General features: G+C 43.1%; 1 protein-coding gene across 2 annotated transcripts in view; it reads right to left on the minus strand.

Annotated features, from left to right (window-relative positions):
- Nucleotides 1-14,389, minus strand: part of plcd1a (phospholipase C, delta 1a) — a 77,890-nt gene that overhangs the window by 22,887 nt on the left and 40,614 nt on the right. For both annotated transcript variants that reach the window (XM_029755073.1, XM_029755074.1), the window contains exons 6-9: nt 12,162-12,363; nt 5,959-6,103; nt 4,972-5,124; nt 3,455-3,622 (exon numbers count right to left, since the gene is read on the minus strand). In XM_029755073.1, coding sequence (XP_029610933.1) covers nt 3,455-3,622; nt 4,972-5,124; nt 5,959-6,103; nt 12,162-12,363 — 668 coding nt within the window. The remainder of the gene's footprint in view (nt 1-3,454; nt 3,623-4,971; nt 5,125-5,958; nt 6,104-12,161; nt 12,364-14,389) is intronic.

A 14,389-nucleotide genomic window follows, 5' to 3' on the forward strand; every position in this document is an offset into this window, starting at 1 on the left:
ACCCCAACCCTGCCCTTTACCCTAAACCGGGTTCATATAATAACCCCAACCCTGCCCTTTACCCTAAACTGGGTTCATATCCTAACCCCAACCCTGCCCTTTACCCTAAACTGGGTTCATATAATAACCCCAACCCTGCCCTTTACCCTAAACTGGGTTCATATAATAACCCCAACCCTGCCCTTTACCCTAAACCGGGTTCATATAATAACCCCAACCCTGCCCTTTACCCTAAACCGGGTTCATATAATAACCCCAACCCTGCCCTTTACCCTAAACCGGGTTCATATAATAACCCCAACCCTGCCCTTTACCCTAAACCGGGTTCATATTCTAACCCCAAGCCTGCCCTTTACCCTAAACCGGGTTCATATAATAACCCCAACCCTGCCCTTTACCCTAAACCGGGTTCATATAATAACCCCAACCCTGCCCTTTACCCTAAACCGGGTTCATATAATAACCCCAACCCTGCCCTTTACCCTAAACCGGGTTCATATAATAACCCCAACCCTGCCCTTTACCCTAAACCGGGTTCATATCCTAACCCCAACCCTGCCCTTTACCCTAAACCGGGTTCATATAATAACCCCAACCCTGCCCTTTACCCTAAACCGGGTTCATATCCTAACCCCAACCCTGCCCTTTACCCTAAACTGGGTTCATATCCTAACCCCAACCCTGCCCTTTACCCTAAACCGGGTTCATATAATAACCCCAACCCTGCCCTTTACCCTAAACTGGGTTCATATAATAACCCCAACCCTGCCCTTTACCCTAAACCGGGTTCATATAATAACCCCAACCCTGCCCTTTACCCTAAACTGGGTTCATATAATAACCCCAACCCTGCCCTTTACCCTAAACTGGGTTCATATAATAACCCCAACCCTGCCCTTTACCCTAAACTGGGTTCATATAATAACCCCAACCCTGCCCTTTACCCTAAACCGGGTTCATATCCTAACCCCAACCCTGCCCTTTACCCTAAACTGGGTTCATATCCTAACCCCAACCCTGCCCTTTACCCTAAACCGGGTTCATATCCTAACCCCAACCCTGCCCTTTACCCTAAACCGGGTTCATATCCTAACCCCAACCCTGCCCTTTACCCTAAACCGGGTTCATATAATAACCCCAACCCTGCCCTTTACCCTAAACCGGGTTCATATAATAACCCCAACCCTGCCCTTTACCCTAAACTGGGTTCATATCCTAACCCCAACCCTGCCCTTTACCCTAAACTGGGTTCATATAATAACCCCAACCCTGCCCTTTACCCTAAACTGGGTTCATATAATAACCCCAACCCTGCCCTTTACCCTAAACCGGGTTCATATAATAACCCCAACCCTGCCCTTTACCCTAAACCGGGTTCATATAATAACCCCAACCCTGCCCTTTACCCTAAACCGGGTTCATATAATAACCCCAACCCTGCCCTTTACCCTAAACCGGGTTCATATTCTAACCCCAAGCCTGCCCTTTACCCTAAACCGGGTTCATATAATAACCCCAACCCTGCCCTTTACCCTAAACCGGGTTCATATAATAACCCCAACCCTGCCCTTTACCCTAAACCGGGTTCATATAATAACCCCAACCCTGCCCTTTACCCTAAACCGGGTTCATATAATAACCCCAACCCTGCCCTTTACCCTAAACCGGGTTCATATCCTAACCCCAACCCTGCCCTTTACCCTAAACCGGGTTCATATAATAACCCCAACCCTGCCCTTTACCCTAAACCGGGTTCATATCCTAACCCCAACCCTGCCCTTTACCCTAAACTGGGTTCATATCCTAACCCCAACCCTGCCCTTTACCCTAAACTGGGTTCATATCCTAACCCCAACCCTGCCCTTTACCCTAAACTGGGTTCATATCCTAACCCCAACCCTGCCCTTTACCCTAAACCGGGTTCATATCCTAACCCCAACCCTGCCCTTTACCCTAAACCGGGTTCATATCCTAACCCCAACCCTGCCCTTTACCCTAAACCGGGTTCATATCCTAACCCCAACCCTGCCCTTTACCCTAAACCGGGTTCATATCCTAACCCCAATCTTCCGCGCCACACACACTGAAACATCACATTCCCTTCTCTGAGTCCACCCCTCTCTTTATTCATATCCTGTTTGTCTGATGTCTTCGCTGAGTCCACCCCTCTCTTTATTCATATCCTGTTTGTCTGATGTCTTCTCTGAGTCCACCCCTCTCTTTATTCATATCCTGTTTGTCTGATGTCTTCTCTGAGTCCACCCCTCTCTTTATTCATATCCTGTTTGTCTGATGTCTTCTCTGAGTCCACCCCTCTCTTTATTCATATCCTGTTTGTCTGATGTCTTCTCTGAGTCCACCCCTCTCTTTATTCATGTCCTGTTTGTCTGATGTCTTCTCTGAGTCCACCCCTCTCTTTATTCATGTCCTGTTTGTCTGATGTCTTCTCTGAGTCCACCCCTCTCTTTATTCATATCCTGTTTGTCTGATGTCTTCGCTGAGTCCACACCCAACATTTTTTGTTTTTAAAATTGTAAAACAACTTTGGGTCCTTGAAACGTGCTATATAAGTCCCATGTATTATTATAGTGCGCTACTTTTGACCATAGTCCTATGTGCCCTGGTAGTGCACTATTAGAGAATAGGGTCCCATCTACCTTGGCACCATAGCAGTGTGTTACCATAGCAGCGTGTTACCATAGCAGTGTGTTACCATAGCAGCGTGTTACCATAGCAGCGTGTTACCATAACAGCATGTTACCATAGCAGCGTGTTACCACAGCAGCGTGTTACCATAGCAGCGTGTTACCATAGCAGTGTGTTACTATAGCAGCGTGTTACCACAACAGCGTGTTACCATAGCAGCATGTTACCATAGCAGCGTGTTACCATAGCAGCGTGTTACCATAACAGCATGTTACCATAGCAGCGTGTTACCACAGCAGCGTGTTACCATAGCAGCGTGTTACCATAGCAGTGTGTTACTATAGCAGCGTGTTACCACAACAGCGTGTTACCACAGCAGCGTGTTACCATAGCAGTGTGTTACCATAGCAGTGTGTTACTATAGCAGCGTGTTACCATAGCAGTGTGTTACCATAGCATTGTGTTACCATAGCAGCGTGTTACCATAGCAGTGTGTTACCACAGCAGCATGTTACCATAGCAGTGTGTTACCATAGCAGCGTGTTACTACAGCAGCGTGTTACCACAGCAGTGTGTTACCATAGCAGCGTGTTACCATAGCAGTGTGTTACCATAGCAGCGTGTTACCATTGCAGCGTGTTACCACAGCAGTGTGTTACCACAGCAGCGTGTTACCAAAGCAGTGTGTTACCACAGCAGCGTGTTACCATAGCAGCGTGTTACCATAGCAGTGTGTTACCACAGCAGCGTGTTACCATAGCAGCGTGTTACCATAGCAGCGTGTTACCACAGCAGCGTGTTACCATACCTTGGGTTTGGCCTTCTGTCCGTTGGAGTCTGTCTTGGAGTTGTTGGTCTCTGCAGCCTCGTCCTCCTCTGAGACACAGTCTTCCTCTACTCCAGGACTAGTATTGCTGTAGACGGCATCCAGCTTGTTCAGACGTTTCCCCTTGATGATGAACCGACCCTTCAACTCCTACGCAAAGACAGATACACCTTGTGTTGATGGAGATGCATCTATACTAGATCATCAAATTAGTCTGATGTCCTGATCTATAATGTCCTGATCTATAATGTCCTGATTTATCATGTCCTGATCTATAATGTCCTGATCTATAATGTCCTGATCTATAATGTCCTGATTTATCATGTCCTGATCTATCATGTCCTGATCTATAATGTCCTGATCTATAATGTCCTGATCTATAATGTCCTGATTTATCATGTCCTGATCTATAATGTCCTGATCCATAATGTCCTGATCCATAATGTCCTGATCTATAATGTCCTGATCTATAATGTCCTGGTCCTGATCTATAATGTCCTGATTTATCATGTCCTGATCTATAATGTCCTGATCTATCATGTCCTGTTCTATAATGTCCTGATCTATAATGTCCTGATCTATCATGTCCTGATCTATAATGTCCTGATCTATAATGCCCTGATCTATAATGTCCTGATTTATCATGTCCTGATCTATAATGTCCTGATCTATAATGTCCTGATCTATAATGTCCTGATATATCATGTCCTGATCTATAATGTCCTGATCTATAATGTCCTGATCTATAATGTCCTGATCTATCATGTCCTGATCTATCATGTCGTGATCTATAATGTCCTGATCTATAATGTCCTGATCTATAATGTCCTGATCTATAATGTCCTGTGTTGTTGTCTTAGGTCTCTCCTTATGTTGTGTTCTGTTGTCTCTCTTGTTGTGTTTTGTCCTATATTTTTATTTAATGTATTTTTATTTTTTATCCCAGCCCCCATAGACAGGCTCTAACAACCAGATACTGTTAGCCCTATAGACAGGCTCTAACAACCAGATACTGTTAGCCCTATAGACAGGCTCTAACAACCAGATACTGTTAGCCCTATAGACAGACAGGCTCTAACAACCAGATACTGTTAGCAGGGGAATCACATTCCTTCTTGTAAAAACCCAATCCTATCCCACTCAGTCAAACAAGGTTTTGGTGATCTTCCTTCACACACTCAGTAGTGACTTAGAGACTTTCATCTGTCTAACATCCACAACTTGTTTAGGCTTGCCTCTTAGCTTTCATATTTAAAATACTGGGGATGTGGTTACGAAGCTCCAGGCTCAAACCACTGAGGGTTGAAAAACAAATACCTTTGGATAGATGGGTGGGTGGGTGGGTGGGTGAATGGGTGGGTGGGTGGGTGGGTGGATGGGTGGGTGGGTGGGTGAATGGGTGGGTGAATGGGTGGATGGATGGATGGGTGGGTGGGTGGGTGGGTGGGTGGGTGGGTGGATGAATTGATTGATTGATGGATTATCTGCTAGTCTCTGACCTGGGGTGAGGGAAAGGCAGTGGGCATCTGGTCCTCCAGGGGGGAGGTGAGCAGGGCGCTGCCCAGGATGGAGATCATGTGCTGGGCCATCAGTTTCTGCTGCTCCAGGGTACAGTGGTTCTCCAGGGACAGGATCACTGGGTACTCTGATGTCTGGGGGATGATAACAACATTACCACTCGTCTCTACTGGTAATCACAGGGCTGGTTTGACTTTATGGGGAAACCTTGAAGGCGTGCTCTTTAATGGGTTAGGGTCAGGGTTAGGGTTAGGGTTACCTTGAAGGCGTGCTCCTTAATGGGTTAGGGTCAGGGGTTACAGTTAGAGGTCATGGGTTAGGGGTTATACTGATCTTGAAGGCGTACTCCATGATGGGTCAGGGTCAGGTGTTAGGGTTAGGGTTACCTTGAAGGCATGCTCCTTAATGGGTTAGGGTCAGGGTCAGGGTTAGGGTTACCTTGAAGGCGTACTCCATGATGGGTCAGGGTTAGGGTCAGGGTCAGGGTTAGGGTTACCTTGAAGGCGTACTCCTTGATGGGTTAGGGTCAGGGGTCAGGGGTTAGGGTCAGGGGTTAGGGTTAGGGTTAGGGTCAGGTGTTATGGTTAGGATTAGGTGTTAGGGTTAGGGTTACCTTGAAGGCGTGCTCCTTAATGGGTTAGGGTCAGGGTCAGGGTTAGGGTTACCTTGAAGGCGTACTCCATGATGGGTCAGGGTTAGGGTCAGGGTCAGGGTTAGGGTTACCTTGAAGGCGTACTCCTTGATGGGTTAGGGTCAGGGGTCAGGGGTTAGGGTCAGGGGTTAGGGTTAGGGTCAGGTGTTATGGTTAGGATTAGGTTTTAGGGTTAGGGTTAGGGCTAGGGTCAGGGGTTAGGGTTAGGGTTAGGGTTAGGGTCAGGGGTTAGGGTTAGGGTTAGGGTCAGGGGTTACCTTGAAGGCGTACTCCATGATGGGTTAGGGTCAGGGTTAGGGTCAGGGGTTAGGGTTACCTTGAAGGCGTACTCCTTGATAGCCTTGATGACATCTTTAAACAGGACCTTGGAGGTGAGGGTGTGGCCGTGGTAGATGATTGGTTCCCCGTGGGGTCCGTCCCAACAGTCTAACTCCACACAGCGACAACTCTTCATCAGGGCCCTAAGGATCACAACACAATCAACACACATATACAATACTACTAATAGTACTTTATCTGTTTGTAGTACTAAATCTACTGTATCTAGTACTTTATCTACTATACAGTGGCTTGCGAAAGTATTCACCCCCTCGGCATTTTTCCTATTTTGTTGCCTTACAACCTGGAATTAAAATTGATTTTTGGGGGATTTGTATCATTTGATTTACACAACATGCCTACCACTTTGAAGATGCAAAATATTTTTTATTGTGAAACAAACAAGAAATAAGAACAAAACAATTTTACTTGAGCATGCATAACTATTCACCTCCCCAAAGTCAATACTTTGTAGAGCCACCTTTTGCAGCAATTACAGCTACAAGTCTCTTGGAGTATGTCTCTGTAAGCTTGGCACATCTAGCCACTGGGATTTTGCCCATTCTTCAAGGAAAAACTGCTCCAGCTCCTTCTAGTTAGATGGGTTCCGCTGGTGTACAGCAATCTTTAAGTCATACCAAAGATTCTCAATTGGATTGAGGTCTGGGCTTTGACTAGGCCATTCCAAGACATTTAAATGTTTCTCCTTAAACCACTCAAGTGTTGCTTTAGCAGTATGCTTAGGGTCATTGTCCTGTTGGAAGGTGAACCTCTGTCTCAGTCTCAAATCTCTGGAAGACTGAAACAGGTTTCCCTCAAGAATTTCCCTGTATTTAGTGCCATCCATCATTCCTTCAATTCTGACCAGTTTCCCAGTCCCTGCCGATGAAAAACATCCCCACAGCATGATGCTGCCACCACCATGCTTCACTGTGGGGATGGTGTTCTGAGGGTGATGAAGGGTGTTGGGTTTGCGCCAGACAGTCTTCCATGATGGCCAAAAAGCAAAATTTTACTCTCATCTGACCAGAGTACCTTCTTCCATATGTTTGGAGAGTCTACCTAATGCCTTTTGGTGAACACCAAACATTTCTTTCTTTAAGCAATTACTTTTTTTCTGGTCACTCTTCCGTAAAGTCCAGCTCTGTGGAGTGTACAGCTTTTTTTTACCTTTATTTAACTAGGCAAGTAAGTTAAGAACAAATTCTTATTTACAATGACGGCCTACCCCGGCCAAACCCAGACAATGCTGGGCCAATTGTGTGCCCCCCTATGGGACCCCCAATCATGGCCGGATGTGGATCTACTGTACTCAGTACTGTATCTGTATTTAGTAATACATCTACTCGTCTTAGCTGATTTTGGCGTTTGATAAAGTACGACTAGAATGTATATAAATGCCTGGATTACTTTAATTTCGGTGAATCTCTCATACTATGGGTTAAGATTATGTACAGAACCCCAAAATAGTAAATAATGGTTACTTCTCAGAAAGTTCGAGCTTTTAAGAGGAAAAAAACAAGGCTGTCCATTGTCTCCACATGTATTTATTATGGCCATTGAAATGCTAACTATTAAAATTAGATCCAACATGGACATCAATCCTTTGGCTCCTGGGTGGCGCAGCAGTCTAAGGCCCTACATCTCAGTACAAGAGGCGTCACTGCAGTCCCTGGTTCAAATCCGGGCTAAATCACATCAGGCTGTGATTGGGAGTCCCATAGGGTAAATGTAAAACAATATATAATAAAAGTTACATTCAACGGGTAAATGAGATATGAATGACAGTAACCTAAACCCATCACTCTTACATTGAACTGGGTGAAGGACAGTAACCTAAACCCATCACTGTTACATTGAACTGGGTGAATATGAAGGACAGTAACCTAAACCCATCACTGTTACATTGAACTGGGTGAATATGAAGGACCAGTATCCTAAACCCATCACTGTTACATTGAACTGGGTGAATATGAAGGACAGTAACCTAATCTTATCACTGTTACATTGAACTGGGTGAATATGAATGACAGTATCCTAAACCCATCACTGTTACATTGAACTGGGTGAATATGAAGGACAGTAACCTAAACCCATCACTGTTACATTGAACTGGGTGAATATGAAGGACCAGTATCCTAAACCCATCACTGTTACATTGAACTGGGTGAATATGAAGGACAGTAACCTAAACCCATCACTGTTACATTGAACTGGGTGAATATGAAGGACCAGTATCCTAAACCCATCACTGTTACATTGAACTGGGTGAAGGACAGTATCCTAAACCCATCACTGTTACATTGAACTGGGTGAAGGACAGTATCCTAAACCCATCTCTGTTACATTGAACTGGGTGAATATGAAGGACAGTATCCTAAACCCATCACTGTTACATTGAACTGGGTGATTATGAATGACAGTTTCCTAAACCCATCACTGTTACATCTCTCCTATCATTGCTGTCTCTCCTATCATTTCTATGCAGACGATACACAATTCATCTTCTCCTTTCCCCCTTCTGATAACCAGGTGGCGAATCGCATCTCTGCATGTCTGGCAGACATATCAGTGTGGATGACGGATCACCACCTCAAGCTGAACCTCGGCAAGACGGAGCTGCTTTTCCTCCCGGGGAAGGACTGCCCGTTCCATGATCTCGCCATCACGGTTGACATCTCCATTGTGTCCTCCTCCCAGAGTGCTAAGAACCTTGGCGTGACCCTGGACAACACCCTGTCATTCTCCACTAACATCAAGGCGGTTCATGCTCTATAACATTCGCAGAGTACGACCCTGCCTCACACAGGAAGCGGCGCAGGTCATAATCCAGGCACTTGTCATCTCCCGTCTGGATTACTGCAACTCGCTGTTGGCTGGGCTCCCTGCCTGTGCCATTAAACCCCTACAACTCATCCAGAACGCCGCAGCCCGTCTGGCGTTCAACCTTCCCAAGTTCTCTCACGTCACCCCACTCCTCCGCTCTCTCCACTGGCTTCCAGTTGAAGCTCGCATCCGCTACAAGACCATGGTGCTTGCCTACGGAGCCGTGAGGGGAACGGCACCTCTGTACCTTCAGGCTCTGATCAGTCCCTACACCCAAACGAGGGCACTGTGCTCATCCACCTCTGGCCTGCTGGCCCCCCTACCTCTGCGGAAGCACAGTTCCCGCTCAGCCCAGTCAAAACTGTTCGCTGCTCTGGCACCCCTATGGTGGAACAAGCTCCCTCACGGCGGAGTCAATCACCACCTTCCAGAGACACCTGAAACCCCACATCTTTAAGGAATACCTAGGATAGGATAAAGTAATCCTTCTAACCCCCCCCCCCAAAAAAAAAGATTTAGATGCACTATTGTAAAGTGGTTGTTCCACTGGATATCATAAGGTGAATGCACCAATTTGTAAGTCGCTCTGGATAAGAGCGTCTGCTAAATGACTTAAATGTAAATGTAAATGAACTGGGTGAATATGAATGACAGTAACCTAAACCCATCACTGTTACATTGAACTGGGTGAATGGAATATGAATGACAGTCATCTAATATACTGTAATAGAAATAAGGCCATGCTCATAAATTTTTTTTTATCATCCTCCCTCATCTTAAACGGCACCGACTGCAACTCCACCCAATGTACATTCAAAAACACAGATATTAAAAATAATTCCAAAAAATCTACCTGCAGTAGAGCATGCTGGGGAAAAAGTTTATTTGTTTCATAACTTATAGTTATGATAATTTATCATAATTTATAGAGTTGATGTGACTTCTCATTTAATTTTTAGTCAGTACCATTTAACAATATGAAGTAATAATGACTTCATTGACTTTGAGTTTAGTTTACTAGAAGTATTTGAATTAAAAATGCCTTGGGGTTTGCAATGTAGGCCTCGGTGCAGCTGGGTAGTAAGGTTAGTTTAGACTGGAGGTAGTCAGGTATGGTTAGTTTAGACTGGAGGTAGTCAGGTATGGTTAGTTTAGACTGGAGGTAGTCAGGTATGGTTAGTTTAGATTAGAGGTACTAAGGTATGGTTAGTTTAGATTAGAGGTAGTAAGGTATGGTTAGTTTAGACTAGAGGTAGTCAGGTTAGTTTAGACTAGAGGTAGTCAGGTTAGTTTAGACTAGAGGTAGTAAGGTATGGTTAGTTTAGACTAGAGGTAGTAAGGTATGGTTAGTTTAGATTAGAGGTAGTCAGGTTAGTTTAGACTAGAGGTAGTAAGGTATGGTTAGTTTAGACTAGAGGTAGTAAGGTATGGTTAGTTTAGACTAGAGGTAGTAAGGTATGGTTAGTTTAGACTAGAGGTAGTCAGGTTAGTTTAGACTAGAGGTAGTAAGGTATGGTTAGTTTAGACTAGAGGTAGTAATGTATGGTTAGTTTAGACTAGAGGTAGTAAGGTATGGTTAGTTTAGACTAGAGGTAGTAAGGTATGGTTAGTTTAGACTAGAGGTAGTCAGGTTAGTTTAGATTAGAGGTAGTAAGGTTAGTTTAGACTAGAGGTAGTAAGGTATGGTTAGTTTAGATTAGAGGTAGTAAGGTATGGTTAGTTTAGACTAGAGGTAGTCAGGTATGGTTAGTTTAGACTAGAGGTAGTCAGGTATGGTTAGTTTAGACTAGAGGTAGTAATGTATGGTTAGTTTAGATTAGAGGTAGTAAGGTATGGTTAGTTTAGACTAGAGGTAGTAAGGTATGGTTAGTTTAGACTAGAGGTAGTAAGGTATGGTTAGTTTAAATTAGAGGTAGTAAGGTATGGTTAGTTTAGATTAGAGGTAGTAAGGTATGGTTAGTTTAGATTAGAGGTAGTAAGGTATGGTTAGTTTAGATTAGAGGTAGTAAGGTATGGTTAGTTTAGATTAGAGGTAGTCAGGTATGGTTAGTTTAGATTAGAGGTAGTAAGGTATGGTTAGTTTAGATTAGAGGTAGTAAGGTATGGTTAGTTTAGATTAGAGGTAGTAATGTAAGGTTAGTTTAGACTAGAGGTAGTCAGGTATGGTTAGTTTAGACTAGAGGTAGTAAGGTATGGTTAGTTTAGACTAGAGGTAGTAAGGTATGGTTAGTTTAGATTAGAGGTAGTAGGGTTTGTTTTAGATTAGAGGTAGTAAGGTTTGTTTTAGATTAGAGGTAGTAAGGTTTGTTTTAGATTAGATGTAGTAAGGTTTGTTTTAGATTAGAGGTAGTAATGTAAGGTTAGTTTAGACTAGAGGTAGTAAGGTATGGTTAGTTTAGACTAGAGGTAGTAAGGTTGGTTTAGACTAGAGGTAGTAAGGTTGGTTTTAGACTAGAGGTAGTAAGGTATGGTTAGTTTAGACTAGAGGTAGTCAGGTTAGTTTAGACTAGAGGTAGTAAGGTATGGTTAGTTTAGACTAGAGGTAGTCAGGTTAGTTTAGACTAGAGATAGTAAGGTATGGTTAGTTTAGATTAGAGGTAGTAAGGTATGGTTAGTTTAGACTAGAGGTAGTAATGTATGGTTAGTTTAGACTAGAGGTAGTCAGGTTAGTTTAGACTAGAGGTAGTAAGGTATGGTTAGTTTAGACTAGAGGTAGTAATGTATGGTTAGTTTAGACTAGAGGTAGTCAGGTTAGTTTAGACTAGAGGTAGTAAGGTATGGTTAGTTTAGACTAGAGGTAGTCAGGTTTGTTTTAGATTAGAGGTAGTAAGGTTTGTTTTAGATTAGATGTAGTAAGGTTTGTTTTAGATTAGAGGTAGTAATGTTTGTTTTAGATTAGAGGTAGTCAGGTTAGTTTAGACTAGAGGTAGTAAGGTTAGTTTAGATTAGAGGTAGTAATGTAAGGTTAGTTTAGACTAGAGGTAGTAAGGTAAGGTTAGTTTAGACTAGAGGTAGTCAGGATAGTTTAGACTAGAGGTAGTAAGGTATGGTTAGTTTAGATTAGAGGTAGTAAGGTAAGGTTAGTTTAGATTAGAGGTAGTAATGTATGGTTAGTTTAGACTAGAGGTAGTAAGGTATGGTTAGTTTAGACTAGAGGTAGTAAGGTATGGTTAGTTTAGACTAGAGGTAGTAATGTATGGTTAGTTTAGACTAGAGGTAGTAAGGTATGGTTAGTTTAGACTAGAGGTAGTAAGGTTAGTTTAGACTGGAGGTAGTCAGGTATGGTTAGTTTAGACTAGAGGTAGTAAGGTATGGTTAGTTTAGATTAGAGGTAGTAAGGTATGGTTAGTTTAAATTAGAGGTTGTCATGGTTACTTGATATAGGCCTCTGTGCTGCTGTGGCCTTTGAGCTGGTCTTCCATCAGGTAGGTGTTGTGGGAGGAGCTGATGAAGTAGTGGTTGATTGGCTGGCTCATATCCTGGAACACCTCCTTGTGGGCGGGGTTCAAGATAGACCCCTCCTCCTGTTGCAGGTACATCAGGAAGCCATCTTTGGTCATGTGATTCTTCTGCTTTGCTGGGGGGGGGGCAGAATGAGTTAGGGGATTGGGCCTTGTGAAATAGCTCTCCCAGATATACAGTGCCTTCAGAAAGTATTCACACCCCTTGACACATGTTGTTATGTTACAGCCTGAATTGAAAATGTATTAAATGTAGATCTTTTTTTTTGTCACTGGCCAACACACAATACCCCATAATGTCAAAGTTGAATTATGTTTTTTAATTATTTATTTTTCATTCATAAAAAATGAAAAGCTGAAATGTCTTGAATCAATAAGTATTCAACCCCTTTGTTATGGCAAGCCTAAATACATTCAGGAGTAAAAAATGTCTTAACAAGTTATATAATAAGTTGCATGGACTAACTATGTGTGCAATAATAGTGTTTATTAACATGATTTTTGAATGACTACCTCCTCTCTGTACCCAACACAAACAATGATCTGTAAAGTCCTTCAGTCCAGCAGTGAATTTAAAACAGATTCAACCACAAAGACCAGGGAGGTTTTCCAATGCCTTGCAAAGAAGGGCACCTATTGGGAGGTGGATAAAAAATAAATTAGCAGACAATGAATATCCCTTTGAGCATGGTGAAGTTATTAACTAGACTGGATGGTGTATCAATACACCTAGTCACTACAAAGATACAGACATCCTTCCTAACTCAGTTGCCAGAGAGGAAGGAAACCGCTCAGGGATTTCACCATGAGGCCAATGGTGACTTTAAAACAGTTACAGAATTTAATGGCTGTGATAGGCAAAAACTGAGGATGGATCAGCAATTTGATTTACTTCACAATACTAATCTAATTGACATAGTGAAAAGAAGGAAACACGTACAGAATAAAAATATGCATCCTCTTTGCAACAAGGCACTAAAGTAATACTGCTAAATAATGTGGCAAAGCAATTAAGCAATGAAGGTCTACAGTAGCCTCAACAGCACTTTGTAGGGTAGCACCATGGCGTAGCCGGAGGACAGCTAGTTTCTGTCCTCCTCTGAGAGAGAGAGATTTTTTTTTACTTCACTTTTAGCCTACTCAAGCAGAGAGGGATGCCATGTTATCTAACTGGCTATGGTTTCTAAATCAAGGCAAGCTTTTGTTTTTATTCTTTTATAGCCACTGGGGCCCGCCGGTGTAACTACTAAACTGCTTGCTGACTGTACACTGTACTGCATGATTGTAGTGTTAGTTCTAGTAGCTATGTTGACTATGACATTAGCTAACATGATGACAACGATGTAGTCTGTGTGTAGTGGTTAGCGGTTATGGTATGAAGGTTAGGCTTGGAAAGGTGTTTTCATCTGGTCACAGACAGTCCTTAGATGCAAGAAGGAATTAACAAGCAAAGTGGTCATGCTGTTTGTATCTGGCTGCTATGAAAGTCAACTGTGTTTGTGTGTGATGCGTGTGATCATTCCACTGATCCTGTTGAAAAACAAAATCTTAAAAAGGAAGAAAAAGGAACGAAACGGGGATAAACATACCTGCATTTGTCCAATAGAAACTCTTGTTTGCAACTTTTGTACTAATGATTACACCCTACGTATATCTGTTAGATGCAGGCAAAAGTGTGCAAGGCGGTATGGAATGTGTCACTGTCTGTCCCCATGACTACAAAAAATAACTTTTCAACCTGTGCACGTATGTTGTAAACTGCCATTCATCGTCTTCCCTGTGGCTCAGTTGGTAGAGCATGGTGTGTGCAACGCCAGGGTTGTGGGTTCGATTCCCACGGGGGGCCAGTATGATAATAAAACATTTAAAAAAAAAAAAAAAAAATACATGAAATGTATGTATTCACTACTGTAAGTTGCTCTGTATAAGAGTGTCTGCTAAATGACTAAAACGGCTAGGTTGTAGCTGTAAGGAGTGTGTAACTGGTGGCAGCGAAGTCAGACGCAGGAGAGCAGAACTGGGTAATAACTGGAGCAGTTTAATATAATTATACATATAACCACCGGCATCCAAAATAATAAAGAATGGGTACAAAACCCGTCGCGCACCAGACAACAATGTGCACAAGCACTTACACAAAGA

Source organism: Salmo trutta, chromosome 6 (genome assembly GCF_901001165.1).
Source record: "Salmo trutta chromosome 6, fSalTru1.1, whole genome shotgun sequence".
NCBI lineage: Eukaryota > Metazoa > Chordata > Actinopteri > Salmoniformes > Salmonidae > Salmo > Salmo trutta.